Genomic DNA, 23,547 nt, shown 5'->3' with positions numbered 1-23,547 from the left:
GCCGAGCATGCGCCCTTAAAATAGCATCTGAACGCGCCTCTGAAAACGCGCCACTGACTTTAGACTAGGTTTTTCCTGGTCTGTGGCGGGATTGTTTTCTGGAACTGCAAAATAGCACCAGGGAACGTTTGCGCCGGAACACGCCTGCTCTTTTCGCTGAACCGCCCCCCGGGAGCGCAAGTTCACTCCCTAATTTACCGACATGCGTCTGTGCAGGGAAAAGTCCGCTGTGCGTTGGGTGAAAAATAGGAATGATACATGCGTCTGTGTACAAAGTCAATTGCGCTGGGTGCAAGATAGAGCCCTCAGGGTCGTCGCTGACTAGGGCTGAGTGGGGTAAGATGGCGATGCAATTAAGACCCCCAGTGAGCAAGCCAAAGGCAACGGTGGAAAATTCCCCTACAAAATTTAATGTAGGGAGAATTATTTTGAGTCTTGAGCTGGCTCTTTATTCTGATTCAAAAATATATAGAGCTTCCAGTGAGGTCTGATTCACGGGCAAATGGCTCTTATGATCTGGTTATTTTAATGACATTGATGATTCTCCACATCGCCACAGTACAGGTCCATCTCCGCTCTACGGCCATGACCCAGGTCCACCATACCACTGTTACAGAAATAAAACAAGTAGCATAAACCAAGTAAAAAAAATTTGGATTAAGGAGTGATTCTTCCACAATACATAAGTCTCGACTGTTATTTCCATCTTATAAAGTTTAATTAGAATGCTCAGATTGTATTTTATAAACTCAAGGATGTGTTGAGGGAATGAAAACGACGACACAATTTCACACTGTAGTATTAAGTAATAAACTTGAGTTTATTCTGATTTCTTTTTCATGGCATTTATAAATTGATCCAGATATCTGTGACAGAAAAGTAGAAAATTTGAGGCATATTTACATTATTTTACTTCTTATTTCAACAACTTTTATCCTAAATCGAAACAATGAGGTCATTGTAATTGCAGTCTCATAGTTATGTTGGGCATATCTTACATTCACTCTTTTATTTTAAAATCCAAATTACATTCCCTTGTGGTCGCAAAAGTGTGCAACACCCTTCCATACAGTGACAAAGATAAATGTGTGGGTAAAGTTGTAGCTGTAACAGTTGTAAAACTCACAAAAAAGTTAATATAATTTATTTTCCTAATGCAGCCAGTAGTAGCGTTAAAACAGACAGGTGCTGTAGACGGTAACTTTGTGACTGATCTCCTGAAGCAGTTCTTTCACAGCCTTCTCCAGATCCACCAGCTCATTGGCCTTGTCCTCCAGCAGCTTCTGATTTTCATCGTAGCTCTTCTCAAGATCTGCAAAACAACAGAAGTTTAGCTCTTCCTAATTGAGAACACTAAAATCTAAATTGAAAACAGTTGTATGATAGTTCTTTTTAAACTAGTGATGCACCGAAATTTTGCCTACCAAAGATTTTAGATTTTGGCCGAAATTATTTTGACCGAAACAGTGACGTTTAATTAGCATGTCGCGTTTTGACAGTGTTCAGCATCTGTTTTGTTAATCTGTTTTTTAATAAGCTTTGTTACTTTTAATATAAAATGGAGTCTCAATTTTTAAATTATGTGGATTTTATATTTTAATAAATGTCGTTTTGGCATTCTTTTGTATCCGCTCAATTAGTGTTTCGATGCACTGAATTACATATTCATTATATTTTTATTGTTAGTAATGTCTTCATTAGAAGAAATATAATTCTATTATTAAAAGTTGATATAAAAACTGCCTAATATGTGATTTTAAATGTTTATACAACTCTTTTTTTTTTAGTGTTGATTATTAAATGAATGATTAATTATTTGATTATCAAATAAACTTTCGGTTTTCGCCCAAGTGCATCCTGAATTTTGGGTTTCAGCCCAGAATTGTTATTTTTCAGTGCATCGCTACTTTAAAGGTGCATTGCGCAACATTTCATGTTAAAAATACCCGTTTTTCTAACCCATACATGCTTAAACAATTGCCTGATGGGCTGAATGAGCCCTTCTCTGATCACTGCGATTGCCTCTATAATCCTGTACAGTAAAATAAATAAGAGGGATTCGGATCGGAATTTGAGACTGGGCGTGACGTCATGTGCGTTCAGTTGCAGTGTTGCAGTTTCGCTTGTCGCCAGAGGGGGCATAGTTCTGCAAAAACTCAGAGACTTGCGCAATGCACCTTTAAAGTGATTTCTAGGTTAAAACTTTTTAAACATTGAGGTTTATAGTCGCAGCTCTGTTACCCAGTGAAATGTGTGAAAGCTGATGTTGCAGTTGCGCTTATTTCATGGATATATTTGTAATATTTGCTTCGCAATTAGCAATTAGAAATGCGCTATCGACTTACTTTTCAGAAGCTGAAGTTTCTCGCTGGCCTGTAGCAACAGATTTTTGGCTTCCTTTTGGAGTTCGTCTGCTCTTTTCTTGGCCTCTGTCACTCCTTCAGCCTTCTGTGTGATCAGCTCTTCAACAGTACTGTACTTGTCTTTCAGCTCTGAATCCAGATCCTGCATAAACGGTCGACCACAACATAAGAGGTTACAAACGCAAAACAGTTAATACCAAAAATGACGTAACGTCCATATATTACAGGCACCTTTTTGAGCTGCTCGGCCAGTGCGTTAATGCTATCAGCCTCTTTCTCTGTGCTGTTGGCGCTTGTAGAGGTGTTGAGAGCCTTTTCTTTCAGCAGAGCTACATCGCTTTCCAGCTTCAGGAGCCTTCGGGTGGCGTTACTCAGTTTTAGCTCTGAGTCGGATGTCTCTGACTCCACCTTTTGTACAAAAGAGTAATTTAGATTCATTCAAAAGCAGCAAATTGTTCATGTCTAAAACAAGTCTTGAACTCAGTTGTTGAGTGGTGATAAAATCCAGTGTAGACTTACCGAGACCAGTAGGTCTTGTGTTCCCTTGATGTCAGCAGTGGCCTGTTTCAAGGCCTCGGTTACAGAACTCTGAGCACGTTCAGCCTGCTGCAAGGCCTCCTTCACCATCTCAGCTGTGTCTTTGACATCTGACGCCTCCTTCCTGTGAAAAATAGAGAACAAACAAACGTGTTGTTCAATGAACTGGGCAGTAGGTGGCAATACTGCCACATTCCACAGATATGGTACACATTGATGCATCAGGAGCTCACTAGGGGGCCTCAACAAACACTCAAAGGAGTCGCATGATAACCTAAATGTATTGAAATGAACAAATTGTAATAAATTAACTAAATACTACCCCCCCCACACACACACACACACCCCAAAAAAATCAAGATGAAATCATATTTATTTTTCCCCATTCAATGATTATTGGTTTTATTGAAGAACATACAGAAACTTCTGGAATCAAGTCGAGTCAAATTGATTTATATACTGTAGCTCTTTTCACAACACAGAGTGTTTCAAAGCAGCTTTACTGACAATCATGTTGTTAATGATTATAATATCTTAATATCAACATGCTTTAAAGTTGCATTTAGCAGATTAGAGATAAGTGATAATATAGTTTATGCTTTGCAAAGATACAATCATTCATGTTGTTGAGATTTGCAATATACACTCACCTAAAGGATAATTAGGAACACCTGTTCAATTTCTCATTAATGCAATTATCTAATCAACCAATCACATGGCAGTTGCTCCAATGCATTTAGGGGTGTGGTCCTGGTCAAGACAATCTCCTGAACTCCAAACTGAATGTCAGAATGGGAAAGAAAGGTGATTTAAGCAATTTTGAGCGTGGCATGGTTGTTGGTGCCAGACGGGCCAGTCTGAGTATTTCACAATCTGCTCAGTTACTGGGATTTTCACGCACAACCATTTCTAGGGTTTACAAAGAATGGTGTGAAAAGGGAAGAACATCCAGTATGCGGCAGTCCTGTGGGCGAAAATGCCTTGTTGATGCTAGAGGTCAGAGGAGAATGGGCCGACTGATTCAAGCTGATAGAAGAGCAACTTTGACTGAAATAACCACTCGTTACAACCGAGGTATGCAGCAAAGCATTTGTGAAGCCACAACACGCACAACCTTGAGGCGGATGGGCTACAACAGCAGAAGACCCCACCGGGTACCACTCATCTCCACTACAAATAGGAAAAAGAGGCTACAATTTGCACGAGCTCACCAAAATTGGACAGTGGAAGACTGGAAAAATGTTGCCTGGTCTGATGAGTCTCAATTTCTGTTGAGACATTCAGATGGTAGAGTCAGAATTTGGCGTAAACAGAATGAGAACATGGATCCATCATGACTTGTTACCACTGTGCAGGCTGGTGGTGGTGGTGTAATGGTGTGGGGGATGTTTTCTTAGCACACTTTAGGCCCCTTAGTGCCAATTGGGCATCGTTTAAATGCCACGGCCTACCTGAGCATTGTTTTTGACCATGTCCATCCCTTTATGACCACCATGTACCCATCCTCTGATGGCTATTTCCAGCAGGATAATGCACCATGTCACAAAGCTCGAATCATTTCAAATTGGTTTCTTGAACATGACAATGAGTTCACTGTACTAAAATGGCCCCCACAGTCACCAGATCTCAACCCAATAGAGCATCTTTGGGATGTGGTGGAACGGGAGCTTCGTGCCCTGGATGTGCATCCCACAAAGCTCCATCGACTGCAAGATGCTATCCTATCAATATGGGCCAACATTTCTAAAGAATGCTTTCAGCACCTTGTTGAATCAATGCCACGTAGAATTAAGGCAGTTCTGAAGGCGAAAGGGGGTCAAACACAGTGTTAGTATGGTGTTCCTAATAATCCTTTAGGTGAGTGTAGTAGGATATACTGCTTTGCGTGAGTGTGCTGTATGTATGCGGATGAAGTTCGATATCATATATTCAACTTTATATACAGAGCTGGGCGACAATGTAGCTAAATTTTCTAAAAAAATCAGCGAGTTGAGATTTGCTATATAGTATATATCGCTTTACATTAGTGTACTGTATATATGCAAATAAAGCTTAATATAATGTATATCCAATTTTATATAAAGAGCTGGGTGATAATCTAGTTACTTTTTTGCAACGATATAAATAACCAAGCAGTCAAGATTATATATAGCAGAATCTTTTATGTGAACATACTGTATGTACGCAGGCAAATGTAGGTTGTTCTATATGAACTAAATATAATTTATCCAACATTTTCCAATGATATAACAATCAAGCGGTTGAGATTTGCTATATAGTACACACTGCTTAGCGTGAGTGTACTGAATGTATTCGAGTAAGGTTGGATTTACTTATAGTAGCTGTATAAATCGAAATCAAAAAATGAATTTAAAATGGCAATATCCCAGTTTTCTAATGAAAAAATGTAGGAAAGGGGAGAGAGCATTGAAAATTATGTTGGACAATGAAGCGCCTTCGAGTCAAAAAAGTTGAGAACCTCTGCTTTAATGTCCCATTACTTTTTAAAGTACTAAGGCACAAATCCAATTTTTTTTGTTATAAGAACTATTAAAATCGACAAAAAATAACCTAGCATGCAAAATGGCAAATATTGATAATCAGGTTGCAAAAATGGCAAACCTCATAGAAAAGTAGTAGAAGAATAAAAGGTTTTTGTGTAGCTGATTTGTGACAGGTGCCTGTTCAAATGTCTCAATCTGTTCTCAGGGATTGAATATATCTCAGACCTGGCCTTGCGGGCTTGTTCCAGCAAGCTTTCTGCTCTCATGATGTCATTGGCGCTCTGGTTAAGGATGTCCTCCACATCTGTCAAGCTGCCCACGCGCTCCCTGATCTCCGCTGTCAGGTTCTGCAGCTGGGCTGGTGTGGTGGGCATCTGCATCTGCAGAACTTCATTGGCCACAGCCTCGATGCTTTCCAGGTCCGCTCCATCTTCTGAAGAAACAGACACAGTAGGAGTTGAAATTCAAGCCACTTTTCACCATCCAAGCAACTTAGCTCAAGGAAACTTGCTAAGTGTGTCTTACGAGTGAGGAAGTCTCGGATCTGTTTGATGAGTTGGCGTAGCTCCTCGTTGCTGCCGTCCACGCGTTTTTTGGTCTCATTGGTCTTCGCCAGCACCTCCTGAGCATTTAACTTAGCTTCGTCTGCTTTCACCTTTGCCTCTGACACCTGAACAAACATATTAAGGACTCTTTACATGGATGTGATTTATCCCACCATCTGCAGGACACTACTAGCATGTTAGCCAGGGAAGTGCGAAACAAGAGTCAAATTTGCCATTGTTACTGTGTTACTCGCCAGTTGCCGGGAATTTTTTTTATTAATTTTGACGTGTGGTGGTGAGAATGTGAAATGGATTAGTGCGATCATCAAAATGTTACTAAATCATATAATTATATGGTCTGACGCGCTGCATGTTTCAGAGAAAAGGCCAGCACTGTGTTCATTAGATGATCACAAGCCTGTCTTTAAAGAAAGGATCCCTAAAGAAGAAATCCTTGCAAATCGTACAATAAATTTTTTTTTTTCCAATGTCTGTCTTCAAAATGCATTCAGCAATTGACAAGTGAAAAGATCCGAATAGAGAATGTAAATGCAGAACATCTCTGGAAAATTATTGCAAAATCCTTTATCATATCAATTGCAGATACAGTGTCTGCTGAGAAACCTCACCATTTTGGACAGCTTGTCCACTTCCTCCATGGCGCTGATAATCTCCAGGTCAAAGTCCTTGGCTTTCTGCCAGGCATTGTGGGCAAGCGTGGCGAGGCCATCACATCCCTCTCCTCCACACTTCCTGTTCCCTTTCCCGTCCACACAGCTCAGGCCTCCACAGGGAGAGTCGGCACAGTTCTCAGAGCCAGCTGGACTACCACATGTCTGTATCCGAGGAGAGATCACAACGGTAAAACTAGGTTTTAAATGAGCAAAACTCACTGGCATGATGCTAGAGTGTTCTGGGTGGTTACAAATGTGGGTGTTTGTTTATTGGCCCAAGCAAAAAAACTGAAAATTCAATCACTTTTTTAATGTAATTGTACACCTTGGGAAGTATAATACAAAGTTTAAGATTTTGTGTAATCAGGAACAAAAGTCTAAGGATATCTAGGCAATTTTAAAGTGATGTCAAAATAGTTTTTCTTGCACTTGATTAGTTTCTAAAAACTAAACTTTTGCTAACTGAAACTTCAGTGCTGTCAAGTGACTAGATAAGCTCTTGGCGTAGATCATGATCATAAATCTGTTGACTGCTTTACCTTCTCGCTAAGCTCAGACAGGTCCAGAGTCTCTAGTTGTCCTGCCAGGTTGTCCAGTTTCGTCGAAAACTCATCCTGCCTTTGACTGAACTCTTCTTTGGTCTGGTTCATCAAGTCCTCCGTTTCTGTCCGCAGGACGGCAGACTGATTGACCAGGTTGTATGGGTCACTGGTGGAGGCATTGGCACGGACCTCTGCATTCTGGGACTGCTCGTAATATCGATTCACGCTGGCTCTGGCCCCTGTAGACCGAAAAAGATGGTGAAATGATGGATTTTCCTGGTCAAGAAAAGCTATTTTGAGGACACTGAAATAGACTGCGCCATTGACCAACTAAAACCTGGTCTAAAGTCAATGGTGCAGTATTTTTTTTTTTGTCATTTAAAGTGCGCATTAGTAATATGCTCCTATAGGCGGGTCCACAACGCATGCACAATCTGCTTATTACACACAGGGATGCGCAGCAGCACACAAACATGACACATATTAAAAATAAAAGTATTACAATGTAAAAGATTAATATTGTGTACAAAGGTATGGTGGGCTTGTCCCATAGATGTTCTGCTTGCACGCTTTAACTTCGCGCACGAGCAGATCCATTCCCTCACTAGAGAAACGTTCAGTCTTTCCGCTTGCAAATTCAGCCATGTAAATAGCGAATCCGTCATGGCGCGAGAGCAACTGGCTTTTAAAGGGAATGGGAGATGAAACTCTGATTATTTTTTTGCACGTTACGCCCAAAACACACCCATTACTCATTAAGAGAATAGGGACAACCCTTTTAGACCATGCGCCGGGAGCGCCGACCATTTTCCTCATCGTTAAACTAACAAAAGTGGATTCGGACACGCCGTAAATGCACTTGCGCCGTGCGCTTTAGACCATGCGCTTAGATCGTTAAAATATGGCCCCTTTTATGTTATGTTACTCACCTCGAATGTCTGAATTCTTCACAAACTCCACCTGTTTCTGCAGGTCTTTCACCGTCTGTTCTAGTTTCTGAGCTTCTTCTTTGAGGGAGTTCAGTTTGGTGTCCGTGCTGTTGTTGTCAGATGAGATCTCGGACAAGGTCTCCTCGGTCAGATTAAGGTTGGTGTTCATTTCAGCCATCAAGGCACTTTAGAGAAAGAGGATTATTCTTATGAGAAGAGTCAAAGATCTCTCAATGTGAACTAATAAGAAGGATCTGCACTTGCTTTCCACATCCCTAAGTAAGGATGTAACTTACGTAGCTTGTTCGAGAAGTCCCTGGATCTCCGTTAGAGGCTGAGTGGCTGGATTCTGGGCGAGGATGTTGCGGATGGAGTTGGCGCTGCTTTCAACGTTATTGATGGTGGCCTGGTAGGGTCCAGTAATGCCAGTGGCTTTGATGGTATTGACCTTCTGGACCAGTCTGTGGGTCTGATTGGTGAGGTCGCCTACAATTACGTCCCATTCGGCAAAGCACTGATGGCATCGCTCGCACTGTGGGAAGTCGCCCGTGTAGCCTCGAGCGCATGTGTCACATCGGGGACCGGAAACACCCTCCACACACACGCAGTGACCAGTGGCCTTGTTGCACTGCTGCTCCGCGATGCCTCTCGGGTCACAGTCACATGCTGAGAAAATACACAGGAACACGGAGGTTTAAGTACAGTTATTATCATTGCTTAAAACTATTAAAAACATTTTTGGTAATTGAAATAAAGCTTAAATACAATAAAAATATTATCTGAAAGATTTAAACTAAATAAATTCTAAAATTAGTTTAATTTGAAGCAATATAACTACTAACTCGTTAAATTAAACCTAAATAGTAATATTCAAAAAATAATAAATAATAAAATAAAATAAAAATCACAAAAGCAAATAACAATTTCTTAAATTTAAAGTAAAATGAACACCAAAAGTATAAAAATAAAAGTTTAACTTAAAAATAATTAATTAAAAAATATAATTTAATTAATTTACAAATTAGTATTTTTTACATGTATAACAAATGTAAATGTGTGTGTTATATATATATATATATATAAACACACACATATATATACACAACATTGGTTAAAAACTTAAGAATTCAACAATGATGTGGTGTGCTTTGCATTGGTTAAATAATAAATTAGTAAAAGCTTGGCCAGATTTATGTAGATTGAGATCGACATCAGAAAAAGAAAAATCTGTAAGGCTGAAAGAATTGAAATGTTAAACCTGTGCAAGATTTGTAAGACAGCAGCTCATTTACTGGCATTTTCTATCAACAGCTGCAAATTTTGAGTTCCAGTGACCTTATTAGGCTGGAGTTTAAAGAGTGAGTGATCGAGGTGGGAGTGGAAGCATGAAGGAAAAGACTGTTTGCCCACTTTAGTGCTGCACTGCTAGCGTTGTTTCAGAGTGTTTGGTGAACAAAAGGCAGTAACTGCCCACAATGACAGACGAGACACTTGGCAAACACCACATCAGGAATGACCTAACGTGAGGCCCTTAAACAAACACACTCATCCACAGAACATTCTAAGAGGTATAACAACCTTGTTAACCTTCATCAAGACCTATTTCACCCAAAAAAATCTCTTTTTAGATTCACAAGAATCTGAAACCCGTTTCTATTTTTTTTTATTCAATTATCAAAATAACCATTTAGCGCTCTTCCAAAACCTAGTTAATAACGTTTGCTTTCCAAAGTCATTATTTTTTCAAATGGTTATATTTTGAATTATTTTAATTATTTGTTACTCGTTGTCATGTATAACAAGATGTTACAGGCCATAAAAAATATAATATTTTCTGTAAAAAGTGTCTTATATATCTGAAAATCATTATTTCTTGTCTGAATTAGTCAGTGTATTATTTTTATTTTTTTACTTTTGGTAATATTCAATTATTGTACTCATAAAACCCTAAATGGACATTTTCCTCATTCTAAAACTTTCCTAAAACATTAATTTGTTTAAAAATAACTTTTCATCTTCTAAAAATGTGTCCATAAATCTTGCGTCAATTCTGGTACCATACTTTAAGTTGTACAGCTTTGTAGTGCCAATCTGGCATCAGAGGGCAAGAAAATGATGCTACCTAGATAGGTTGGTACTGGTAGCTCATTAGGAGTTGGAACAGAGCCCGTGTCTTTCTGGGTAGATAAGTAACCAGGAATTCAGGACAATACATGTGACACATACAATACTTGAATGGGGACCCTGTCTGGGACTGTTCATTTACTTAAAACGCATTCCAGTGTGTAGTGATTACACACACATTCCACGGGAAAAGACTCCTTCACCTAAGGGCACTAATGCATACAAGGTACTAGAGATAGGGAATTATCTCGGAGGTTAATCCCTGCCATTATCCAGGGGGCCTCAGGCGGCACCAGGGGTGTATCTTGTTGGGACAATACCGTGAATGTGACCCCTGGAGACGGCGACTGGCATAGGAGTTTTTGTGATGGTGATTTTGTAGCAATTTACACTCTTAGAACAGACAAAAACACTACGACGTGCTTTTACTGTCTAGGAACACATCTGCATTTTATTGTTTAAAACCTGGCTTGAGAATTAAATTAACCCTTTTAAAGTAGGCCTAAAATAAACATGCTTCTTGAAGATTGAATGCAATGCGCTTGTGTACTCCGCAATCGTTTACTTTACACAGTCGTACATGGCTAAGGCATGGGGATGTAAATCTTTAACATCTCACACGCCAGTCGAGAAGAGGAACCACAGTCTCCCAGCCTAGACCACCCTATTAACAAAGTCCGTTTTACTGCTGTTAAACATTCATGACGGTGTTAACAAGCTCTCGGAAATTATGCCTTTAAAAGCGTACCAACTTCTGGGTTAGTGATGTATTTGCCAGAGTAGTGTAAACAGTAACCAGCCACGAGGCCAGCTCCCGCTGCATGAGCAATATCCTTTTTCTGTCAATGAATTAAATCTCAAACCAACTAAAGACCTGCAATTCTAATCTAACTGTCAGTAGGTTTTTATTCACAGATATAGTTTTACATGGCTATCCGATGAACGAAGGTATGTATCCCTTACATCTGTTTTTCATCGCCATGCAGATAAGGTTATTGTAAAAATGCATGGGAGGAAAGCTATCCAGCTAAAAAAAAAAATCTATGCTTTGCTTTCACTCTCCTTTAATCCCTTCCTATTCTTTCTTATGAAGAAAAGTCTGAAACTTTGTATTTTTATCACTTCTTGTGTTTTTTGCCTCTTCACAATGAATCGCTTGCTGTATTCCTCCTTTGAAAGTCGCTTCGATTAAAAGCGTCTGCAAAATGAATAATTGTAAATGTATCATTCCTTTCACAAGGGCTTTTAGAGTTTAAATGGCATTCAAGGAAAATGTTCCCAAAATTGTTTTACTTAGGGATGCACCGATAGGAAAATTGGCCGATACGATAACTGATAATTCTTTATATTTGAAAGCCGATACCTGATATATTGGCCGATAAATCTAAATCCAAATCCAAATTTTACATAACTTTTGAGAGCCTGATTACAAAAACAAAAGTCTTACCAATAAAGGCCATGTCCCAAGCACACAATTATAATTTTATGTAGTTTATATAACAGACTTGCACTGCACATGTCGCAGTATACAACTGTATCTTCCTTTTTTGAAGTGATTCAAATCATATTTCAAGCAATTCAAAACCATCATGAATCGCGAGTTTTTGTTTCCATAATATATCTGTATACACATACATACATACATGCATATCACCTTTAAAAGCTATACTAAAAAGCTTATCCACTAGTCTGAACTTAAAAACTCTAAAACTGAAGTGCCATAACCGATCAGAATTCTTGATTGAAGAGCAAACCAGAGACAAAATGTACAAGATAAACTACAACCTACAAAATCTCTAAACACATCACATGTGGTTGGACAAAGCTCAAAGCTTGGGATTTCACAAGATTATCAAACTAGTATTTAAGAGGAAACCACACAAAGCACAGCTCAAACTGAACAGACGCTCAGTCCTGTGTTGGGAAAGGGAAGAGCATGTTGAGGGCGAGTCAACAGAAGGGTTATAGAGGGGTAACTGGATCTTAGAGGAACACAGGGGGCTTCCTGCTCCATCCGGACTCTTTAAACAAACGGAGGAGTGTGGGGGTGGAAAAAATCTTGGTTAGCAAACCGCCTTTTCTGCTCAAAGAGAGTCCAAAACCTGCTCCGCTGAAGATGGGTAAATAAAAATGGGTAAATAAAGTACTAGTTTTAGCAAAAAATAAATAAATCTGCATTTAATTTCCTTTGTGTCATTCCAAAAACGTAGCATAAAACTGTTTATATGGCTTGTGCGGATTTCTGTGAAACAGACCAAAATGTTATTCACTGAAAATCTCTTTCGACAACTTATTGGAAATGCTGATGGTGTCATATTTGACATACATCATCCTTGATTATGAGCTGTTAAATGAGCAGAGATTAGAAGTTCTAATGAAAAGCTTCACAACCATCTTGAAGGAGATCAGTAGATAGTAGACGCTCAGTGAGAATCTAACCCCGTCAAAAGCACTTTCCATTAAAGCACCAGAAAAGTTCAAATAGATTTTCAAAGATATGTTCTGCACAGCCACAAACACAGTCAGAGAGAGGACAAAAACTCTTTTCTGTGAAGGGGTACTGCGGCAGACACCCATAAGGGGAAAGCCCACGAATACAAAGGTGCATTGTGGGAGTAGAGAGGATATTGCGAGGCTTCGACAGATCCCCCCACGAGCTTGTCATGGTCACGCACATCTGGGGCGAATCAGAGTGGGACGAGGGCTTTTCCATTCTGCTACACATTCCTACAAAACTGGGTTGCCTACAGTTTTTATGGTTTAGAGTTTTGGCAGAGCTCACCATTGGCGTGTTTCCATTGTCAGCAAAATGTGTTTAGTTGTGTTCTTTGGGTTTGTTTAATGTTCAGCACAGCAGTGATAATTAAAATTTAAGGTTTACTTTCTTTTAAACTAAATTTATTTAATCATTCTGAAGATAAAAAGTACAGACTACTGTTATAACCGAGACTACATGGGTGGGGGAAAAATATATTAATTACAATATAAACTTCAATAATATACAGTATATTTTTAATCATTCAAAACTTTGAGGGCGAATTGGGGTAAGATTTCTTATCGTTTTTGAAAGAAGTCTCTTATGTTCACCGAGGTTGCATTTATTCGATCAAAAATATTATAAAATATTATTACATTTTAAAATAGTTTTTCTATTTTAATATTTTTTTAATAAAGCTGAATTTTCAGCATCATTACTCCAGGCTTCAGTGTCACATGATCCTTCAATAATCATTCTAATATGCTTATTTAATGCTCAAGAAACATTTATTATTATCATCAGCAATATTGAAAACACTTGTGTTATTTTTAATATTTAGTACGCTTAATATTTTTGTAGAAACCGTGATACATTTTTTTCAAGATTCGTTGATGAACAGAAAGTTTAAATAGCATGCATGTAAATGTATTTGTCACTTTTTAGTCAATTTAATGCATCCTTGCTGAAAAAAAGTATGAAATTCTTTCAAAAGTCTTATGAACCCAAACTTTTGAGATGATAGTGGAAATAATATACTAAAAATTAAAACAAATAATGATATAAATAATATTAAAACCAATAATACACAGAGGAGCATTATAAATGTTCTTACTGACACTTTTGATTAATTGAATAAAAGTGAATCAAAAATCTTAGACCCTAAACTTTTGAAATGGTTTATAATATAATATAAGTTAAATAATAATATAAATCATTTTTAAATCATTCATATAATAGCCTAATTTTATAAATATTTTCAAAATAAAATTAACAAAATAATGCCCCATAATATATTATTTCCTGGAGAAATACGTCCCATTATTAAAGTTAAATGCACTGCAAATATTATAAAAGATTACCATAATTCACTGGGTAATTTAATGCATTAATATTTTTCATTATTTTCTGAACTCACCGTGGCATCTGACCTCAGGGTTCCCCCAGAACAGTTCTCTACACTCTCGGCAGGTTCTGCCACCAAACCCAGGTTTACAAGAGCACTGGCCCATCATCTAAAGCACAGAGGATAAAAAAAACACAAATGAATCCAACTGAAAATGTGTACTTTGTTACTATCCCAAACATGCGATGGCTGTGAATATGGTCTAACCTCATTGCAGGAGGAGCCGAAGGAATGGTTGAGGTCGCAGTCGCAGGCCTCGCAGCCTTTCCCGCTGGCCATGTTCCAAGTGTCCGGAGCGCACTGATCGCAGTGCTGGCCCACCACGTTGGGAAGACATTGGCACTGTCCGCTGTTTAAGTCACAGTTGCAGTCCCCCTGAGAAGGGCACGTCTCCTTAGCAGTGCCCATATTATTACAAACACACTCTGTGAGAAAGAAGAGGACAACATTTTTGAAAACTCAGGGGCCAAGAATCAAATCCATACTTACACAAGATGCACAATTTTAAATGACCTTTTAATTGTTTTTTATATACTAGTAAAAAAGCCTTTAACTCTTTCCCCGTCACTGATGTAATTTTCCGGCATACGGTAGGGGGCGCTATTAAACATCTTCTGAAAGAGTACAGAATGTGCGGATCAAAACAGACGAAGAAGAAGCAGAAACAAGCGATAGATCCAAAGACACTTGAAGGCAAGCCTGGAACCTTAGCAGAAAAAAGCGTAACACAGCGTTAGCAGGCTAAGGGAAGGAGACGTCAATGGAGGAGAGGCCTATCAACTAATCTTCAACATGTTTGCTCTTAAACATTAGTTTTGGATTGATCTACTTATAGAGTTTACGCCGGAATAAAATGTTGTTTTATAAGAGAAGTCACAGACATTTGCACTACAGGTATTACTGGATCCGGAAACAGTGATTGACTGTCGCACAACTTCAATAACGTCAAGGCTGTAATGTGATTGGTTATCCAGGCACACATGATCCAAGTTAGCCTTTATGCTTTCTCCAATGGTAGAGCCACGTATCTCCCAATAATTAGACCATCTCTAATAGAAGAAATCATCAAATATTAAACAGCTTATAAATCAAAACTGCCTAACGTTACAGAATGAAATGTCGACCCAGGAAGGTTTAACGACTGTGTAGGTGTTGATGGACTCGAAGCAATCTACTCCATCTGTGTTTTGATCATCGTTTTGAATCTGTTCTGGACAAAGTCTTTGACAAAAATACGATTTTCTCAGCTTTTTGTTGATTTTATTTTTTTTTTTTTATTAGACATGAAGCTTTCAGCATAAAACAAAAGAAAAAAAAGCTGTATGTTCAGATATTCATACAACTAAATATTCTGGGGCCATAAAACTTTTGTGAAAATTTTTAAGTTGACACTGACTGGCAACTTAAAGCAGCACTCAGTAGCTTCGGGATTTCTTCGCTGTATTCTCGCTTTTTGCTCGCAGGTTTCTCTCTAGAGCTCCCCCCACAGCTTCGGAATAGATATTTGACAACACTGTTGTAAAAACTCTTTGGTGATTCTCAGACACCAGAGGCTATAGATCAACGACATCAAAGCAGATGGGACATTCTTTAAAACGTCTTCTTCATTCGGGTTTGGACAGCGTGAGGGAGCGCAATAATGACAGTATTTGAGCAGATTTATTTTGGCTGTAAAGCAATTGTTTACATCGCGAGACCCGATATCACGCGATACTTCCTGCCGCGGCTGCCGGCGGCCCGCCGTCTCAAAGTTGCAAGTGCGAATTTTCCGCTCACGGGCACCAGGGGGGTGCAAAACGACCACCATTCAACCCGAAATAAGTAATATAACCATTCCAATGACTCCGAAGCTGTTCAGTTAAGGTAAAAAAGTTACTTAGTTCACCTTTAAAACAAAAAATAAAAAAAAAGGCTGGCGAGGAAAGAGTTAAACTAGATTTCAAAAACTAAACTTTTCAATTGTACAATTTCATGTTTAAAATAAAAATATGTATTAATCAGGCATTGTAATGGCAATAATAATTGGTATCACCCAAAATATCTATATCACTGAATAACTCAATTTTAAATGCCAAAAATATGTAATAAAATGTTTGGATCATATTTTTTGGAAATGTTCAGTACTGAACCTGACTTCTTCAAAAACTTACTTCTGCAACTCTGGGTCAGTGCATTGCCGTAATAACCAAGCTTGCAACGGTTGCAGTCCTCGCCCTCCGTGTGGTACAGGCATTTGAGACAGGTGCCCGTGCGGGCGTCACAGGACCCCGGGTCCTGCATGTCAATGTTGTTATTGCACTGACAGGAGCGGCATTCTCCGCCCACTTCGTGAGGGTTTCCGTAATAACCAGGGGCGCATTCTTCACACCTGGCACCTATGGGCGACATGAGATGTGTTAAATTACAGCTTTCACTACAAAAAAATTACATCTTGCAAGATAAAAAAAAAAAAACATATTTCAAGACAAATATATATATATATATATATATATATATATATATATATATATATATATATTCTTCCACATACACTACGACGTTACAAAAGGTTGGAATCTTTTTTTTTTTTAAATCAAAGGAAATCTCATGCTAATCAAGTCTGCATTTATTTGACCAGAAATACAGTAAAAATAATATTATTGTAAAATATTTTACAATTTAAAATAACGGTTTTCTATTTGCATATATTTTAAAATGTAATAACATTTAAGCCTTTTACTTAAGTAATGATGCTGAAAATACAGCTTTGATTACAGGAATAAATTACATTTTAAAATAACTGTTTTCTATTTGCATATATTTTAAAATGTAATTAATTCCTGTGATCAAAGCTGTATTTTCAGCATCATTACTCGGTCTTCAGTGTCACATGATCCTTCAGAAATCATTCTAATATAATGATTTGTTGCTCAAGAAACATTTCATATTATCATCAGTTATTTTAAATGGTAATAATATTTCACAATGTTACAGTTTAACTGTGTTCTTGATTAAATAAATGCAGCCTGAGTGAGCAGAAGAGACTTCTTTCAAAAACATAAAAAATCTGGAAGATTCTAAACTTATATGACAAGTTCTAGCGTGTGTCATGATGACAGATGCGGTTATAAATCAAGTAAGATGTGTGGTGTTTACCTTTATGTCCCTGGTTGCAGACACAGAACACCTGGTTGGAATCGAGACTCTTATAACAAGCGCCGGAGAACTGTCGGCCGCTGCCGGGACCGTCGGGACACATGCAGGGGCGGCAGTGGTCTCCAGAGCCCAGGACAGGGTCACCATAGTAGCCGTTCAAACACCTGCGGAAGTGATTTGATGAGTAAAAGCCTTTATTTCAACCTATAACGTTGAACAAAGAAAACAGTAACTAACCTCTCGCAGTTGTGGCCAGTGGTGTGGTCCCTGCAGGACAGACACTGTCCGGTGTGCGGGTCACACTGCTCAGCGTGGCCGTTGCAAGTGCAGGGGCGACAGTTAGGGAAACCCCAGTGTCCCGGGAGACAGCGCTCACACTGCCGCCCATACGCTCCGGGAATACATTCACACTGACCCGTGGCCTCGTGGCAGAAAGAGTGGACAGACCCTTCAGGACTGCAATCACATGCTAAATAACAAGAGAACAGAATTACACTTGTGAAAGACATTTTAGGAATCGTCTATACATGGTGCAATCTATATTAAAGACTAATGTTGTCACGATACTGATTTTGATACGATACCTTGAAAAATATTGATATCCGATACCTTTTTTGATACCATGGGGAAAACTGCCATATATACCGCCATACAGATAATTTGTTATTATATCATAATTATTTGATAATTTGGGTAATTTTGTTGTTATAGCTTACACAGCACAGGGAAGCTTTATGTGAATCACTGAAATACATTTACAAGACAAGTAAACAGTCAGTAATAAAATAAGAACAAATAAACAAATTGCAAACGATAGCACAAATAAATACAACAGAATAAAGAGACAAATGAAATAAACATGGCTTTAAGTTTTTCAGGTAACAGTAGTATTCAGGTATGAAATACTACAGAAATAAAAGTAATCAAATGTAAAATAACACTGGATAGTTTTCGTTGTAAAAATTCTTTTCACGTAGTGTTTAAGCGTAGCGCGTGCAACACAGACGCGCTACGCTTAAACACTACGTGAAAAGACTCGAGGCCCAGAGAGAAGGAAATGAAAAGTGGAATAAAGTCGTTATTTTTGTTTGTTTTTGCGCACAAAAAGTATTCTCGTCGCTTTATAAACTTAAGATTGAGCCACTGGAGTCACTTGGACTATATTAACGATCTCTTTAATACATTTTCTGGGCCAGCAAGTTTCAGTCCCTTAGAAGCCTATGGAGGAGTGATCCAGCACTCAGATTTAATCAACAATATCTTAATTTGTGTTCCGAAGATGAACGAAGGTCTTACGGGGTTGGAACAACATGAGGGTGAGTAATTACTGACAGAATTTTCATTTTTGGGTGAACTATCCCTTTCATGCTTACAATTAAAGTTACAAATGTTATTCAATAAAGAGCAGCGAGGTTTATTAGGCTGCTGTCACTTTAAGAGTTTATGCACTGATCCAATATACTGTTACACAGCATGCGTTTTCTCTCAACTATTTACGTTCCAAAACTGACTGCATTTACCTGAATACTCGGCAAGACTGGCATTTTGACATAATTTTGAATGTATTTGACCGTTTAAGCGCAATAAGCCACAAAAAAGAAGTAAATTTGGTACTCGCGAGCTGTTTGAGAGACGGCTTTATGAGAGCGCCACTTATATAGGTCAGTGGTGTGTGTGCTTATGCTGTGAGCGCGAAACCTGTGGGAATTACTAAAATTATGCTTAATACAAGCAATATTCAAGCCAGAGCGAATGAGACGAATGAGTGACAGGTGTGTCAATTCGCCATCAGAGGGAAGAGAGAGGGAGAATGTGCAGATGGTATCAGTGTATCGATACTGCAGAAAAGGAGTATTGGAACTGTTTCAGATATTTCAGTATTGATACATATCGAAATAGTTTAACATTGTAAATATAGCAAAGTTTTTGTGAAAAAGAGTCCCCTGGCAAGTTGTACTTACGCCTGCAGCCTTGCGGCCCAAATAGGAAGGTAGACGGGGCGCACTTGTCGCAGTTCCTGCCAACCACGTTGGGGCGACACTGGCACTGCCCACCGCTGGGGTCACAAACAGTGCTGAGAGAGCCCTGCGGGTCACACTGGCAGGCTGAGAGAAGAGAAATATATTCAATATTAGCAATATTAACAGAATTGAATTAATCTGTTTGAGCTTAATTTTCCTTTTCACTGAGTTATCCATATTTTCTCTGCATTCTTGAGATCGACCAATCATTCTTTTCTGATATTTAAGTTTTTTTTTTTATTGGATATTAGTTTTGTTATCCATTCTCTCTGGTGGATGTGCACACCTCATAAATCACACTGAGATAATTCACCAAAGTTAAAGGTGAACATGGGTTTACAAAGTAGAACATGATCAGGGATCAAAATCCTTGGATCCAGGAACAACATTCCAATCAACCAATCAAATATGAGGGAAAGGTTTACAGTTGATGTCAAGTAAAGGCTTACAACCAGGGTTAGGTGCTTCTTCAGTGTTATTCACCTATCATTTCCCTCTGATTTTAGGGATAAGTTATGGGTAGGGATAGGGTTAGGACTACATTTTCAGACAGGAATGTTGTTCCAGGATCAACAAAATATGTTAAACCAGGAACATGTCTTACTTGGCAAAATCATGGTGACCGAAGTTAAACTCGACACCTCAGAGGCTCTGAGTTAAAATAGCCTGCATAAAAATGCTTGTTTAGTGACTTGGCATGTCATGACACCATGAAAGAAGAGAGAAGTCACTGGTGCAGGCCAAAAGAATCTGTAAGATTTTTTTTCTAGTTCTTTAAACCAAGCTTCAGTACTAGAGGTTTGCTATAGCAGTAATAATGAGACACTGAGGAGAAAAGTAGCAACACCACAAATGTAACCACTTTTTCATATAAGGGGGACAGTATTTTTGCTTCAAAAATAGTATAGCTTTTCTAGTAACAAGCTGCACTTGTAGTGCCAGAAGATGCAAAGTCGATGGCTTTTATGCCAAGTGGAGCTTTACAGTCCAGCAAATTAAGGCACAAACGCCTTCTAGAATGTCAGACGGTATAAAATAATCTCAATGTTTTATGATCTTTTGATGATATGCGATATATCTCTGGATTTATGTATTTTGCATGCATTTTTTTCTTCTTTTTTTCAGAAAAAACAACATTTCTGAATTTTTTTTATCATTTTTGCCAGGTAGATTACATGTTTGGTACAAAAAGTAAAACACAATTAAACTTCTAGGTTTAAAAATAAATTTGTTTTCATTTTCATTTTTTTTTTTTTTTATCTGAATTAATTGATCTCACCAACTATAAGACCATTTTCCTGCTAAATATAAATCACAGACAATATTAAAACAGTTTTATTTGCTACAATTGGTGTAAATTTGTCTATTCAAGTTTAATGTAGTCGCCATACTTGATACTGTTTATTCAAAAACTACCATTAATTTGCCATTCTGTGTAATATACTGCTCTAGTTAAATTATATCATCAGATTTATTATCAGATCGGTTATATATTTAAAAAGATTGTCTCTTTAAATAGCTTCAATGTCTCTATTATCTGTATCTGTAGCCTTGAACTGTAGCTTACTTTTCCTAGAAAGGAGTTTGACTGTAGTTTTTACATTAAGTATCGCATGAAGCTTGACAAGTTACAGTTTCAAAGCATCTTAAAGTATGACGAACACATTTTTCTAGTAGTACTGTGTTTTGATATGTTTGATTTTGTCATGTGGAGGTGAACGTTTTCACACCGATATTTATAGTCAGCAAAGCTTTTGTTCTGATTTATGCCTCTAGCCATGTCTTTTGCTTTTCTTCTTGCCCTGACAGTCGATGAAATTGTAAAGTCTCAGACAGGAAGCATGCAAGGCAGTATAATTACGCCTGAGGCCCCGTTACAAGCTCTGACATGAGGCAGGAAAGCACCTCTGCTGACGGAGGAAAATGAAAGCTGAATGAATGATGACAGAATGAAGACTGGCACGTCTATCATAAAGGGAAAAGGGGATGCTTATGTGGTTAGAGAATGGAGCCAATCTCATGCGATGATGACAGAGTGAGCATCTGTACGTGTGTGCACTTTAAACAACAGATCAAGTCGAAATGCCACATTTGATTATACAGTGTAAAAAATTATGATAAATAAGTTATGACAACATTTGTTTTTACATTTACAAAAAAGAACTTTGAACTTTTTTTAAAAGTTATACAAGATTCAACTCATTTCAAGTCAGTTTTATGTAATTTAAGTTGAAATTACTTACATTTTTAAGTACAATCAACTTAAATGTTCAAGGCAGCAACTTTTTTAGTGTAGAACTAGATTTTTTTTATTTTCTGAGGGAAATTCTTAGCAAACATAACTAATAATTTGAATTTGTGTAGATTGTGTACCTTTAACTCCCTGGTGCAGAAGAGCCGACACACTGAAGATGTAATTTCTGCAGATGTCGGTCATGGGGGTTTTCACCACAGCTTGGCTGTTCTCCAAACAGCGGTAACGCTGGAAGGTTTCCCAGGCGCTGTTGGTCACCAAATCCCCAGCCTCTGATCCAGAGCCAGAGAAAATATCCAGGTTTTTGCAGTGTGGCATGAGGACGATCTGAGGGCAAGGATTGAAATCGAACGATCAGCATTTGAGGATTCCAATGCAATTGAGCCTTTCTGTTTTGAGGGTAAAGCTTACCGAGTCGATGAGCGTGTATGGCGACTGCATATCGCTGAGAGCCGAGTATAGAGACAGACTCAAGCGCACGGTGTAGTTCAAGCCCTCTTCAAAACACACAGGCCTGGGCAGCACCACATACCTGATGGGTAAAACCAAGAGAATTCAATTTCTCAACACTCAAAGACATTGGTGAGCTGCCTTCTATACACAGTTAACATTGTTCGGCATATTATCATGGTCAAAAGCAAGTAATTTCAATAGGAGATTTCTCCATGCAGATTTCGCAGAAGTTGGTCACGTGAATGTGCTGCATTTGGTTTGAAAGTGACTTCTTTGTGAGCTGCACTACATACACTACACTTGACAACAGACAATAAAACTTTTTTTTGCCTAAATTTCACCAATGGGATTGCACCTTGAAGCAGCACCCTAACTGAAGTGACACCTCATAATGACTGATCTGGAATGTTCTACACAGGCAAGGAACTCTGTGTTACACAAACAGACTCAGCTCACAATTGATTTCAAGGGAGTTTTACATTAGCATGTTGCTAAGCTAACAGCGTGATCCTTAAATAAGCATAAAAAATTATTGCACATAAATCTTGAGTTTTAATTAGATGTAACTATTTTTTGTTTATTTATTATTAGGTTTTGTATTAAATAAATATATCTATAATCAGCATTTCTATGGATTTGTGGAAATGCATTCTATGTAAAGGATACATGCGTCACATTTATGTTCAGTTTCACTCAGTTCATTGACTTTTAGTTTGTTTTTCCTCAGTTCCTGTTTTCCTTTGTATTCCCGCACTTCCTAGTTGCCATGGTCACTGTCATTATTAGTTAGTTGAGTTCAACTGTGTTTGATTAATAATTTTGTTTAAGTCACTACTTAAGTTCTTCATGTTTATGTTTATAGTGTATGTTGCTCTGCCTGTAATCATTAAAACTTTGTGTTGAAACTGTAATCTTAGTCTTCGTCTGCCTTCCTGCAACCACCCGTGACAACAATGAGATGCTGCCTTAATGTTGCTCATTACCATTAGCAACATCCTTTCAGTGTTATTTTATTATTGTTTATATAGACCTTATGCGCCAGAGAAACGAGGGTGCCGCCATCTTTAGAATATTGTCTTTGTACTTCTGTTTTTGCGGTCGCTATGTATATTTCAATGGCGTTGCTATCCAGGAGTAATTAGCTTTTGAAGTGGATTTACTTAATGTAAAGTTAATGAAAGTTATCATGAGGATTGTAATGTTTAAAGCAGATGTCTAAACAAATGTCAGTAGACCGGGAAGATTTTAAAACAAGCCGTTCATTCATAAATACGCAAGATCGCTGTGAAAATACAGACCGGAAGTCAAAAGACAACGAGCAGAGCGCTGAAAAGGGGGCTGGACTACATAAGGTCTATACTAGTATAGTTATTAATGTGTATTTTTAATAAGCTTTTATTTTATATTTTCAGTTGTCAATTTGTATTTTTTTTTTTTTTTGTTAATATTACTATTTAGGCTGAATTTATTTTATTTTTTTTCAGTTTTAATTCAGGTTTAGCTTCTGTTTATTTTCAGTTAGTAATTTTAGTGCTTCAGCTTAAACTTATTTCAGTTAGCTGTCAAAGCAACATTTCCAAGTTTT

General features: G+C 38.1%; 1 protein-coding gene across 1 annotated transcript in view; it reads right to left on the bottom strand.

Annotated features, from left to right (window-relative positions):
- Positions 1-702: 702 nt before the first annotated feature.
- The window catches only part of lamb1a (laminin, beta 1a), a 42,580-nt gene continuing 19,735 nt past the window's right edge, over positions 703-23,547 (bottom strand). Inside the window, exons 17-34 of the mRNA XM_081356328.1 lie at positions 21,921-22,041; positions 21,629-21,836; positions 19,196-19,339; positions 17,472-17,703; positions 17,235-17,398; positions 16,250-16,474; positions 14,307-14,524; positions 14,112-14,208; positions 8,391-8,760; positions 8,095-8,279; positions 7,163-7,404; positions 6,579-6,785; positions 5,930-6,074; positions 5,630-5,837; positions 2,883-3,024; positions 2,595-2,771; positions 2,346-2,505; positions 703-1,312 (exon numbers count right to left, since the gene is read on the bottom strand). Of these exons, the coding sequence (XP_081212454.1) occupies positions 1,173-1,312; positions 2,346-2,505; positions 2,595-2,771; positions 2,883-3,024; positions 5,630-5,837; positions 5,930-6,074; positions 6,579-6,785; positions 7,163-7,404; positions 8,095-8,279; positions 8,391-8,760; positions 14,112-14,208; positions 14,307-14,524; positions 16,250-16,474; positions 17,235-17,398; positions 17,472-17,703; positions 19,196-19,339; positions 21,629-21,836; positions 21,921-22,041 (3,385 nt within the window). The 3' untranslated portion in view covers positions 703-1,172. The remainder of the gene's footprint in view (positions 1,313-2,345; positions 2,506-2,594; positions 2,772-2,882; positions 3,025-5,629; positions 5,838-5,929; positions 6,075-6,578; positions 6,786-7,162; positions 7,405-8,094; positions 8,280-8,390; positions 8,761-14,111; positions 14,209-14,306; positions 14,525-16,249; positions 16,475-17,234; positions 17,399-17,471; positions 17,704-19,195; positions 19,340-21,628; positions 21,837-21,920; positions 22,042-23,547) is intronic.

Source organism: Scardinius erythrophthalmus, assembly GCF_964197995.2.
Source record: "Scardinius erythrophthalmus genome assembly, chromosome: 24".
NCBI classification, from domain to species: domain Eukaryota; kingdom Metazoa; phylum Chordata; class Actinopteri; order Cypriniformes; family Leuciscidae; genus Scardinius; species Scardinius erythrophthalmus.
Note: the sequence above shows the minus strand (reverse complement) of the source record. Positions and strands in the feature narration are given on the sequence as shown.